At 36.0% G+C, this 13,241-nt stretch overlaps 1 protein-coding gene across 2 annotated transcripts in view; it reads left to right on the forward strand.

Moving 5' to 3' along the window:
* Nucleotides 1-13,241, forward strand: part of Plpp1 (phospholipid phosphatase 1) — a 91,767-nt gene that overhangs the window by 69,700 nt on the left and 8,826 nt on the right. For both annotated transcript variants that reach the window (XM_027938101.3, XM_027938099.3), the window contains exon 4: nucleotides 11,341-11,398. In XM_027938101.3, the coding sequence (XP_027793902.1) occupies nucleotides 11,341-11,398 (58 nt within the window). The remainder of the gene's footprint in view (nucleotides 1-11,340; nucleotides 11,399-13,241) is intronic.

Here is a 13,241-nt window from a genome sequence, read left to right on the forward strand (position 1 = left end):
TCCTGCCTCCCTTTTTCCTTTCCTTCATTGCTAAGGTGTATTAGATTGGATGGATGTGTCACAGTTTGCTTATCTATTCATCAGAATGTTGATGGACTTTCAGGTGGTTTCTAATTTGGGGCTATTAAAAGTAAGGTGCTATGAACATTTGTGTATACGTTATACACTTTCATTTCTCTTGAATAAATATTTGAGAGTGGAAATTCTGGGCCATTCAGCCAGCATATGTGTAAGTGTTTCTAAGAAGCTGTTAGACTTTTCTACCGTGGCTGTACCATTTTGCATTCCACAAAAACTGGAGTTCCAGTTAACGACACATCTTTGCAATCATTTATTATTGGTTAGTCTTTTAGACATTCTAGAAGGTTTTAGATAGTCTTTTAGACATTCTGTGTTCTTCTGAGTTAACTTTTGGTATAATGTGAGGAAAGAGTCACAATTTATTGTTTCTCCATTGACTATCCAGTTATTTTAGCATTATTTATTGATAAAACTATCCTTTTCACAAATTATCTTACCACCTTTTTTGGAAAACAGTCAACCATATAAATGTGAGTCTGTTACTGGACTACTTCTGTTTCATTTATTTCTTTGCCTCTCTTTATGCCAAGATTATACTGCAATTTAGTATTAAAATAAAATAATGCGGTGGCACATGCCTGTAATACCAGCAACTCGGGAGGCTGAAACAGGAGTATTGTGAGTTCAAAACCAGCCTTAGCATTGGCAAGGCACTAAGCAACTCAGACCCTGTCTCTAAATAAAATACAAAATAGGGTTGTGGATGTGGCTTAGTGGTTGTTTTGTCTATCGTCTTTTCCTTCTTTTTTTTTAATATTTTTTTTAGTTGTAGATTGACACAATGCCTTTATTTATTTTTATGTGGTGCTGGGGATCAAACCTAGTGCCTCACTCAGGCTAGGCAAGCGCTTTACCACTGAGCCACCACCCCAGCCCTCTGTTTTCTTTGCTAAAATTTAAAAATATATTTTTTAGTTGTAGATGAACACAATACCTTTATTTATTTATTTATTTATTTATTCATTCATTCATTCATTTATTTATTTTTATTTGGTATTGAGGATTCCAAACACTTGCCAGGCAAACTCTACCACACAGAGCCACCCCAGCCTTCTTTGATAGTATTTTGATTACGATTGCTTTAAATCTGTAGGTCATCATGTGAAGAATTGTTCTTAATATCAAGTCTTTCAAACCATGAATTTGGTATATCTGTTCATTTGTTTTGGTTTTCTTTAGTTTGTCTTACCAGTATTTTTAAGTTTTCAGTGTCTGGGTCTTGTGCACTTTTTGTGAAACACATTGCTAAGTTTTTAATGTTTCTTGATGCCATTGTGAAAAGCTGTTTTTTTTTTTTAGTATCTTTAATTTTTAGTTGTTTGGATTGTGTAGAAATACAATTGGTTTTTACATTGATTTTGTGTCCTACAACCAAGCTAATTTAATTTATTAATTGGAGTAACTTTTATTGATTCCTCAAGATTTTCTATATTCCTATTTATGCTGTGAACAAAGAAAATTGTACTACTTCTTTTTTCTGATTTTTTTGCCTTGTCTTGTAATACTGGCTAAAACTTCTTATATAAAGTTTAAAGAAGTGGCAAGAGCAAATATGTACTTGGAAAAAATGTTTATTACATCCATGTATATTATAAACCCAACAAAAAAAGTCTCAGTTTAGATTTTCTATCTTCGTCTGTTTTGTACTGCTATAAAAAGAATACCACCAACTGGGTAATTTAAAATGAACATAAGTTTATTGACTCATGGTTCTGGAGACTGGGAAGTCCCAATTCAAGGGGCAGAATCTGATGAGGGTCTTCTTGCTGCATCAGGGAACATCAGCAGCTTGGCCAAAGGCTTCATTGGGGAGAGGGAGAAATGCCTATTCCTGTGATGATGACATTTATCCACTGATGTGGGGAGAGCCTTCATGTCCTAATCACCTTTTAAAGATCCCATCTCTCAGCACTGTTGCCTTGGGAATTAAGTTTCCAACATATAAACTTTGGGGGACACATTCAATCTATAGCATAGAGGAATGGGCAAGTCATATAGTAGTTGTAAGTTTTACTTTTTAAGAATCTTTGAAACTTTTCCAAAGTGGTTGTACCAGTTTACATTGCTATCAGTGGTATATGAGAGTTTGAATTGCTCTACATTGTTGCCAATATGGGGTTAATCTTTTTAATTGTAGCTATTTTATATAGTATTATCTCACTGTGGTTTTAATTTGTATTTCTCTAATGATTAATGATATTGGTAATCTTTGCATATGCTTATTTGCCACTTCACTCTTGTTAAATCTTTCATCCATTTAAAAAACTGGGTTTTCTTGTTTATATTTTCTTCTTGGGTATTGAAATTTTTTAAAATATATATTCTGGATACAAGTTCCTTATCGGCTATGCATTTCAAATATCTTTTCCCAATCTGCACTTGTCTTTCCATTCTCTCTTTCTGTATTTTTATTTGGATAGGCCATGCCATTTATCCTAGACTCTCCTTGAACTACTGGGCTTCAAGTGATCCTCCTGTCTCGGCCTCCTGGACTACAATCACTATGCCTAGCTGTAGTAATTCTTTTGACTGCAAATTAATTTTATTCAGATAACTTTAAGAACACTTTATTTATTGTTGTTTTTAAAAAAGGTAACATGTCAATTAACAGGAAAAAATATGGTGTATTATTTTATTGTTTACTGGGAACCAAAGAAGGGAGCTTATTTTCAGTGATAAAAAAACTAATCTGAGAGTTAACCATCTTCTTAATAAATGGTGTACATATCCAAATTTTCTCAGTACTGCTCATTTGCTATTTGTTTTTATCCTTGTAGCATTCTTACAGCATAAACAGAGAGAGTAGTACAGTCCCACTTCCATGAATGAACACCTAGAGCAGAGTGAGGATTAGCATCTAAGTTTTTATCCTAGAAGCAGTTCTGTGGTGCTATGACCTCAATTTCAGGACTTTGATTCTCAGTTTTGTACTTTTCCACCAAGCCCTATGCCTGTCTCTCTAATATATCTCCTGGATCAACCACCATAAAAGACAGGGAAACTAATCTTTTCTCTCATTCAAGGAATTTAAGAAAGTCAGGGTTTGCCTGAATTCTAGAAAATGTCTTTGTAAATGATTCTTAAAAGACACAAATTCTTCATACATCTCTTGTTTCTCTTGTTCAGGTACATAAATTTTGGCACAAAATTTTTTTATGAAGATATTTCTTGTTGATGAGATTTTGTTTCTATATATAAGCTATCACATTTTGGCAATATGTTAAGAAATAGTTTATTTAAAATGTATAAAAATCATTTTTCAGTTGTTATGTGTCAATACTCCCTTCCTAGAGTGTATAAATTGGCTGACAGGTACAGTTACTCTGATTGTCCTTTTTTTTTTTTTAATTTTGGTACCAGAGATTGAACTCAGAGGCACTCGACCACTGAACCACATCCCCAGCCCTGTTTTTTTTTTTTTTTTTTTTTAGTTTTATTTAATAGAGACAGAGTCTCACTGAGTTGCTTAGAGTCTCGCTTTTGCTGAGGCTAGCTTTGAACTTGGGATCATCCTGAGTTGTTTAGAGCCTCACTTTTGCTGAGACTAGCTTTGAACTTGGGATCATCCTGCCTCAGCTTCCTCAGCCTCTGGGATTACAGGCGTGTGCCACCAGGCTCTGCTACACTCTGATTATACTTTTGACCTAAGTGTATATAGGCTTTTTTTTTCCTGCCATCTTTTAAGGATTCTGCATATGAATTGTGTACTTCAAGTCTTATAGAAGGGCTGGGAAAACAACCTCTTTAAAAACAGTATGAGCATCTGTGTAACTCACACTGTAGACTTACACGCATTAAAAATAATTGTAATTTTTAATGAGAAGATCCTGTGTTAAATTTTGGGCTTCCAAAGCAAGGAGAAAGAATCATCAAATGGAGAAATGAAATTATGGCAAGACTTTGTATCTTCACAGAAAATTGTGATTTCCATTTGTGCTTCCAGAATGTTATTAACAGTTTCAGAGCTGTATAATAATGATACATAACTGTGTCTTTGCATTTCTGTTCTATTGTGGAATATAGTTTAGCTGGATATAGACTTTCCTATTCTTTCTCTTGAATTTTAAAAGCCAAAAAGCCAAAAAAAATGCAAAACATTTCTGTTTAAATATTATCTATAGGCTAGTATTATGGTGTAATCTGCTCTTTTGACTCATTTACCTTCATTACCTGTCCCCATATAAGTTTTTACTAATAAAATTATAATGGCTTGACACTGGGGAGAAGGGAACATAACACTCCAAATGAGTCATTTTTTGTTGATGATATAAAGGAGTCAGAGTTACATGTTAGGATGAGAATATCCTCCTATAATTTTGGTTTTGCTTTTGATTTTTTCCCTTTCATTCACTTAATTTCTTGCCCCATCTCTGTTTCCTGCACATGTGCATGCCCTTGTGCTGTGTCTGCCATCACTGATATCATAGGAATTTCCCCAGACTTCAGTTGTGGTGGCCATTAGGTCCTAGATTAAAAAAAAAAAAAAAAAAAGGAAATAAATGGATTTTAATGGAATACTTATTAACTGCACTATCTAGAAAGTTATACTTACTGTTTAGAATTAATACTTGAGAATTTGCTATACATTAAATGGGGCTGTACTTGCAACACTAAAACATGTGGTTAAGACTACCATTGCAAATGGATCTTACATATGCTAGGAAGTATTCTACCTGTGAACTACATTTCTAGTCCTAAATTTCAAAGTGCAAACTTGGTGTTTCCGATCAATTCCGAGTGGCTGATCTCTAGTTTTGTGAATCAGATATTCAAAACAAACTTACTCATGTTTAGATTATGGCAGTCTTGTATTGTTTAGAAGGTTAATTGCAATATGTATGATTAAGTGTGAGAAATAATTTCTTAAATGCAGATCGCATGCTGGTAAATAAAGCTGAAATTTGAGCACATGCCTTCTATAATAGTAAAACACATTCTAAGTAGACTGGCTGGGTGTAGTACTTAAGCACTTGGTAAAATCTGCTAGGATTGCTTCTTCTATAAATGGTCTAATTGTAGACATTACCAGATAATTCCTTATACCTCCAAAAAATTGATTTGTTCAGGTTTATTGTATTATTCATGTGTATGTCAGTAGCTCAGCAACCTTCTTTATAATCATGTCTATATGGAAATATCAACATATAAGATTAAGTAGGGGGTGATTTAAAAAGATCCTTCACTTTATGAAAGGTATTATTTATGAAAGTTATTATTTAAAAGTAATCTGGCCGGGCACGATGGCACATGCCTGTAATCCCAGTGGCTCGGGAGGCTGAGACAGGTGGATTTCAAGTTCAAAGCCAGCCTTAGCAAAAGTGAGGCACTAAGCAACTCAGTGAGACTCTGTCTCTAAATAAAATACAAAGTCGGGCTGGACCCTTCTTGGGTCCTTGAATTGCCAGTTGTGTTTCAGCACAAATCTTTGTGTGCATTTCTCTAGGATAGATTCCTTGAAGTAGAATTACTGAATCAAAAATATGTTTTTCATGTGGGTAGATAGTCAAGCCATCCTCTTGAAAGTGTGTAAGTGAAGTTCACATTTTCCCCGTCATCACCTACTTAGTATCCTAGATACGGGATTTTTGTACATAATCTAATGCTGATTATCTGCAATGTTTGATATCTAATGCTGGAACCTTTAGCATGGTTATTATCAGCATCCTCTCAAAATAAAGTAGAACTAATACTTAGGAAAAGTTAGTGTTCGTTAAGAGGTCATTGCTCACATGTCCGTTTGTATAGGACATTTTAAACTTAAAAAAAAAAAAAAAAACAGGATAATTCAGTATTTAAAGGTTACCACAAAGGGAAATTTCTCTTACAGTTCAAGTTAATATGGTTTATGTGAATATTTAAAATCAGGAAATAAGTTGTAAAGAAACTGTCTCTTGTTGTAATTGTCTTCCTATTATTTTGCCTTTGGAGTGTACAAATTATTATTCTCTTCAAATGGTTACTGACAACATCTATTTTTTCATAGATTGTCCAGCTTCATACATACTACTTCATACATTTTGCCACATATAAATTATAATTTCTGTTCTTTCTGATTGGTTCTCACTGCCTGGAGATGTTAGGATTAAAAATCTTTCTGGATTTCTCTACTGTTCGTTGTAGTGAAATCCTGGCACAGTTGGGAAGACTCAGATTTGAGCATGAAAGAGCTAGTTGGGGCTTTTGAGCAAGTTATTGAAACTGTGTGAAGCTCATCTTCTCTGTGTGCACATAAGAGTTTTGTGAGGAACATAGGTAATGTGTATCATGTACCTGAATGTACTCGGTGACTCTATAACAATTTATGTGGTTTGACAACTTTTCTGCATTGGACTGCTTTAAGTAATCAATTTTAGAACAATTTTTAGGGGGAAAGGAAGTTGTAATTTGCATCAGAGCCAACTTTGGCATACCCAGGGGTTGGTAGTATATCAGTAATTGGAAACATTTGTGCATTTGTGAGCATTGGCCACTGTATGATTAAAAACAAATCACATTTTGTCAAACTGTTGTGTCACCTACTGAAATGATTGTTTTTAGATAGCATTTTACTTTTTTTTTTTAAAGCCTATTTCTATTTTTGGCGATATAGAGGGTTAGAAATGCCTTCTGATCTTGTTCAACTAAACATGCTAGAAAATATGCCCCCCACATTCATATGCACTGTTTCTTAAATTATATATACGATATATACGTGTGAATATATGTGTGTGTGTGTGTGTGTGTGTGTGTGTGTGTGGTAGTTGGTGTAATGGCACCTGCACATAATCCCAACTACTTGGGAGGATGAGGAAGGAGGAATGTTTGAGCTCAGGATTCAAGATCACCCTGGACAACATAGCAAGACCCTATTTTAAAAAATTATACCTATATCTATATATATCATACACACATATAGACATACATACATATAAATGTATAAATAGCTTAGCTGAGACCCGAGGCCAGGATCAGTTAGTGTTGAAGATCCAATGTGTGCCCTGTCTGCCATTTTCTGAAAGCCTAGAACCCAAGTTTGGTAGACTGTGAATATGAAGTGTAGGTGATGAAGACAGACTGAGGAGAGTAAGAAGACATACAGGAGGCACAGGGATAATGTAAGGACTCCCAAAGGGCAGTATCCTCCACGTGGGAGATATTAAGAATTCTTAACCACAAGACCACAGTCACACTCACTGGTCTGGAGCCAGAATTCATGCTACCTGTACGTCTTTTTTTAAGAAAAAAAGTTTGAAGGTCAAAGTGGATCTATAGTGAACACAGCACAAGTTGATACAAGTCTCTCTTGGAAGAATTCTCTTTAAACCAGGATCTCTGAGATTCCCCAATGATGGAGTCCCAAGGACATGAACACATATTTTAATATAATGAACATACATAGAAACAAGCTACCTTAAGTGAGAGTCAGCAAATATAACAAGTTACATAAACTCAAAGATTGCAGATACTAGAATTACCATGTAGAATATAAATATGTCTGCTGTGTAGACTAAGGGGAGCTTGAAAATATGTTAATAGGATTGATCAGATAGATTTGAAAAAAAACAAAGAGATATGTAAATGAAACATATCTAGTAATTTAAATTTTAAAAATGGAACAGATTGATTAGACACAGTGAAAGGGAAAACTGAAGTGAAAGGTAGACCTAAAAAGGTAAGATCAGAAATACAGAAGGAAGGTTAAGACAGAGGGATACAATAAGAAGGTAGATTACAAGGTCATTCAGAAACTCGCAAAAAGATAGTAGGATAGAGGATATGCAGTATTCCAAGTGGCTGGGAACTTTACAAAATTGGTGAAGAGTATAAATACTCAGATATAGGAAGCCAATAAGTACCAAACCAGGTAAATAAAAAGAAGTCCCTACTTGATATATGATAGTTGTAGACTATTGAAGACTTGGGCATGGGGGGCAGTGGGGAGCAATGAAAGAGAGAAGACAGAATACAGAAAGGAATGGCACAGAGGCTTATATTTTAACAGCAAAAGCAGAAGCCATAGATAATGTAATGATATCCTCAGAGTCACGAGGAAGAAAATCATTAACCTAGAATTCTGTATTAAAAAAAAATTATTCCAGAATGAATGCGCCCAGCATGCTTGTGCGCACATGTAATCCCCTCAGCAGGCTGAGGCCCAGAGGATCTTGAGTGTCAAAGCCAGCCTCAGCAACTTAGCAAGGCCCTAAGTAACTCAGCGAGAACCTGTCTCTAAATAAAATATATTAGAAAATAAAAAGAGGGCTGGGGATGTAGCTCAGTAGTAAGTGCCCCTGGGTTCGATCCCTGGTACAAAAAAAAAGAAAAAAAATGTAAGCGAGGGCTGGAGATGTAGCTCCATGGTAGAAAGCTTGCTTAGCATGCATGAGGTCCTAGGTCCAACCCCCCAGTACTGCTCCTCCCACAAAGATATAAAGATACTTCCAAAGTAAAAGGATAGTTAAAATTGTGTTTTACAGTGCTTTTAAACTCTGGAGAATGGGGAGGAAAGAAGGAAGAAAGTCTGTTAGTGAGGGAAGAGCCCAGGGATGATTGGCTGGGTTCCTTGTGATTTAACCTCATGAGCCCCAAAACGCTTAAGAAATGGTTCATATGAGCTAATTGTTTCTGATGACTGATAAAGGCTGGATTTGATTGTCTTTGCAGATTTTAAGACCAAATATGGATGTAGATGTTGGGAGTACAGAGGTGGCAGTATGGCTGAATCCAGTGGGAACTCAGATATAAGGTTGGGGTGATGGCTATGATATTGAGGTTCAGACTGAGTTTAATCACCTTTTCAAGAAGAAGGGGGTACCCTGGATAATGAAGGAAGAGGGGGAAATCTTAAATCTGCCATTTGTAAAAAGACTTCATTCACAGTAAGTTACATAATCAAGACCAAAGAATGTACTTACTAATTGAAGGTTCCTTAATGTTTAACAGACCATTCCCTAGAGTTGGTGAAAACAGCAGCATTTGAAAATACATTTTTCCCTCTGAAAACATTTTCCTAAGATTTGATGACAGTTAGCTTTAATTGTTACTTTTTCTTCATCACTGGGGCAGTTATGAAGTGAGATGGGACTGGTTAAAATTCCCAAGGGAAGGATCTTTAGCTAGGGACAAAGTCTTAAACATTTCAGCTGAGATCACTGTGAAGCAGACACAAGCATTTGGACTTATTTTTGGATTTTATTAATTTACCCATACAATTTTTTTGGGAGGCAGGCATTGGGGATTGAACCCAGGGGTGCTTAACCACTGAGCCACATCCCTAGCCTTTTCTTACATTTTATTTAGAGACAGGATCTTGCTGAGTTACTTAGGGCCTCACTAAGTTGCTGAGGCTGGCTTTGAACTCACAAGCCTCCTCCCCCCAGCCTCCTGAGCCACTGGGATCATGGGTGTGCGCCACCACACCGGGCTCTATACAAATATTTAGTTCATTTGTGGATTATGGATATGATAAGATATCTGTAGGAGCAAATGCATTTCCTTGAGATTCCAGTAGAACTAGATTTGTATGGAATATGAATAATTTGAATTTATGTCTTCTGTGGGTCTGTTTTCTTTTTAACAGAAGTAAAAGTTCATATTACCATGATCTGTTTGATAAGTTACTGTGTGTAAAGATTTACAAAGTGATAATGAGTAGTTCTTTCTTTTTTTAATCCCTGTTGAAGTCATGGGCAGACTTCTTGCTTCAACTATTTCATTTTCATCCTATGAAATTGCTCTGTTGTGGCTTGAGAGCTGTTTAAACTACTAAAGTTTCCAGTTTGTGATTTCATGGTACAAGGTATAGGATTTAGTGAAATGAAATGGCTTGACTTTGAGCCTGTTTCTGTCATCATAGTTACATTCACTCGATGGGCCTTGACAGTCCCTAAAATTGTCTTTTTTAATATGTAGGCTATTCAGTTTATTGAAACTAACTATAAAATGTACAGAACTCTGCTCTACCCATTCTATGTGGCCAAACAGTACTCTACACACTCTGTGTGGCCAAACAGTAAAGCTAAGCAGTGCTTTATTTATCTGTTTTACCTAGATTAAAACCAGAACAGTTAGCAGGTTTAGTTATATAATTCCTAGGTAGCACAGGACATTAGAAGATTCTCTTAGGAATGTATATGACAATCAAAATTTTGGGTGGGAAAAGCAAATTCTTGATAGAATCATTCTCAATATATGTTTAAGAAATCTTTACTTTCTCTCCCATCTTCTGTGGCCAGATTTACACACATCACTCTCTGTTTTGGGTTTTAGGAGTCTCTCTTTCTTTCTGAATCCCAGGAACCTACATAGGCTTTAAATTCCTTTTGAATAAGTAAAATACCTTTGTTCTTATTTTTGTATAGGGGAAAAGCAGTCAGGAGAAACATCATAATTATTTGTATGGGTATCTTTTCATGTGTAGGTTGTATCTAGAGTGTGCTTGTCTTCTTGCATCAGTAGGTAATTCTTTGAGAGCATGATTTAGATCTTGAATATTAGTAAGCTTTATCTTTCTTTTTCAGAAGTGCTATAAAATTAAAATTTGCCATCACTATCATTTTTAGGTGGGAAAATGATACTCAGATGTTTATAGATTATAATATTAAAAGATGTTCATTTGGTACAGAATGATCAGAGCACAATTTAAAAATAAATGTCAAAAGCATTTCATATTGTGGGAAATCTAAGGCAAGATGTGTGTTCACTTAAAACACAAAATTATTAATATGGATAGAGAAAAGGGATAAACTTCCAAGTGTCCCAAAGGAGGCATTACCTTATTCAGGTACAAACCCTGCAAATGGAAAACCTAAATCACAGTCATATGGATTTTTATGCAGTCAGGTCAAAGCCCTTTGTGCCAGTTACAGCTTGTCAGTATCGCTCCTCCAACAGCTACAGAAATGCCTGGCGAGTTTGGTCACAATGATTCATCACCCATCTTGGGTTTCAATAAAATGATCCCACATATGAATCTGACCTCATGTCCTCTTTGGACACCTTGACAGTTCCTGTCTTAATTGCGTCTCCACCCTCATCCTTCTAATTTCTGAAGGTAGGAGGAGGGAGCTTTGTGCCCTCTGAAGGGAAGGAGATTTATGAGATCAGGTAGTGGTAGAGTGCTTGTCTAGTGTACACGAGGCCCTGGGTTTGATCTTCTGCACTGAAGAAAGAAAAGAACTGCAAAACAAAATGAGTTCACCACCAGCATATATGCAGGCCCTCCAAAAGTAGGCTCTGCCTCAGGGAGAAAAATGAATGTCTCTCTTGTTTCTCTTCTAGGTTGTCCTTCTATTCCGGCCACTCCTCGTTCTCCATGTACTGCATGCTGTTCCTGGCAGTAAGTACCTCATGTCTGCTGATGGTTGGGGATGTGATGCGTGGGATGCTTGATTCTCCTAAGTGTCTGCTCTTGGGTTGCAAGTGGCAAAAGCCAAACAGACCATCAAATCTTTAAGTCTCCTGCTAAGAATGAACTGATGGGATACCCGTCATTGGGACATTTTCTGGAACACACAGATGTCTTCTGTGTACTCATAGAGGTCACTGATCCAGAGTCCCGGGCACCCTAATTGGGAGCAGGCTCCCCATTGCTCATTGTGGGCGTTCAGCAGCCTCTTTGCTATGCCCAGGGCCTGCTCTGGTGAGCTGAATCCTGCTTATTGTAAGTGAGGGCAGCTGTTGTTGCTCCTGTTTGAGCAGGTTTTGTTTTTCTTTCATATTCTGAAACATTTCCCAAACTGCTTTCCACTGGACCAGAGAGGCTTCCACTTCTGGAAGTGGTCATTTGCTCGACTTCCAGGTCCGAGTCTGACTGCTAGGCTTTTGAACAGCACATAGTTTGCTGATGCATTTTACTAGCTTGGCAGTGAGGAGTTAGAAAAGATATGCACCCATAGTTTGCTTATCAAGTTAGAGATTAATACATAAGGTTTTTTTTTGGAGAGTAATTAATAGAAGACCAAACTCTAGGACATATTTCAGGGGATCTTTAAAAGTCAATTTAAATTTATTTTTATATTTTATTATGTTCTTTCTCTACATATACATATAAATGTGTGTGTATATATATATATATATATGTGTGTATGTGTATATATGTGTATATATATGTGTGTGTGTGTGTGTATATATATATATATAAAACTGTATAGTGTATTGTCAACATTTAGGGGGAAAGGGATAAGATTTCTGTCTTAATAGATCAACTATAATTTTTTTCTTAATTTTCTTTGTAACTGTTTTTTTATATAGTTGTATTCTGTGCAAATTTGCAGATCCCTTGGTTTTTCCTTTGATTACATTTAGTGCTGTGTAAGTATTTAAGACTTAGATTAAAAATCCATGCTGTGTGGGCCTGGGGTTGTGACTCAGTGATAGAGTGCTTGCCTGGCAAGTGTAAGATGCTGAGTTTGATCCTCAGCACCACATGAAAATAAATAAATAAAATAAAGGTATTGTGTCCAACTAAAAGAAAACTACTAAAAAAAAAAAAAAATCCATGCTGTGTAATATTAAGGATAGACTGATGAGAGTTAATTTGGTCTCAGAATTTAAAGTTAACTTTACTAGAATCTTGCTTTTATTTGAAAAAACCAAATTCCCACAATGAAAAGAATGTAAATTTCAGGTGTTATATAAAATTCAAACACACAACTCAAACCATTACAGAGTTTTGGCTTTTCCAATATTTCTGGAAACTGTGCAACTTTCATCCTATGTTAATTTAGTTTTGTGAGAAAGCAACAAGGTACAAATTCAACAGAATTTAGTGCTTTTTTTTTTTTTTAAAGATACATACCCAAATGTTTCTGTAGACCTGCCATGGAAAATTTGACTTATTTCAAGGCAGTTAATAGCAAATAGTATTCTGACATCCCCTTTTATCTTATTAGGGAAAATCAGCATTCTTTCCAAATGGAAGCAACATGTTTTGCTTTTTAAATCGGGCACTAGGGGAGAAGGTGGAGGCTGGACAGTGGTAAGAGCCATTAAGAGCCTGAGAACTTTCCCCCAAACATAGATTTGTGATTCTACTGAATGACATTTTAAGGGTGGGTGCATCCACCCCAGAGCTAGGTCTGCCAGAGTGACTTTTGTTAGTTATTCACTCACCTACGTGTGCTGCCATCTCAGTCCTTCTGTATGAGACCTAGGAATCTAGTTTTGGTTGATATTGATGA

The sequence above is a fragment of the Marmota flaviventris genome, chromosome 5 (genome assembly GCF_047511675.1).
Source record: "Marmota flaviventris isolate mMarFla1 chromosome 5, mMarFla1.hap1, whole genome shotgun sequence".
Taxonomy (NCBI): Eukaryota; Metazoa; Chordata; class Mammalia; order Rodentia; family Sciuridae; genus Marmota; species Marmota flaviventris.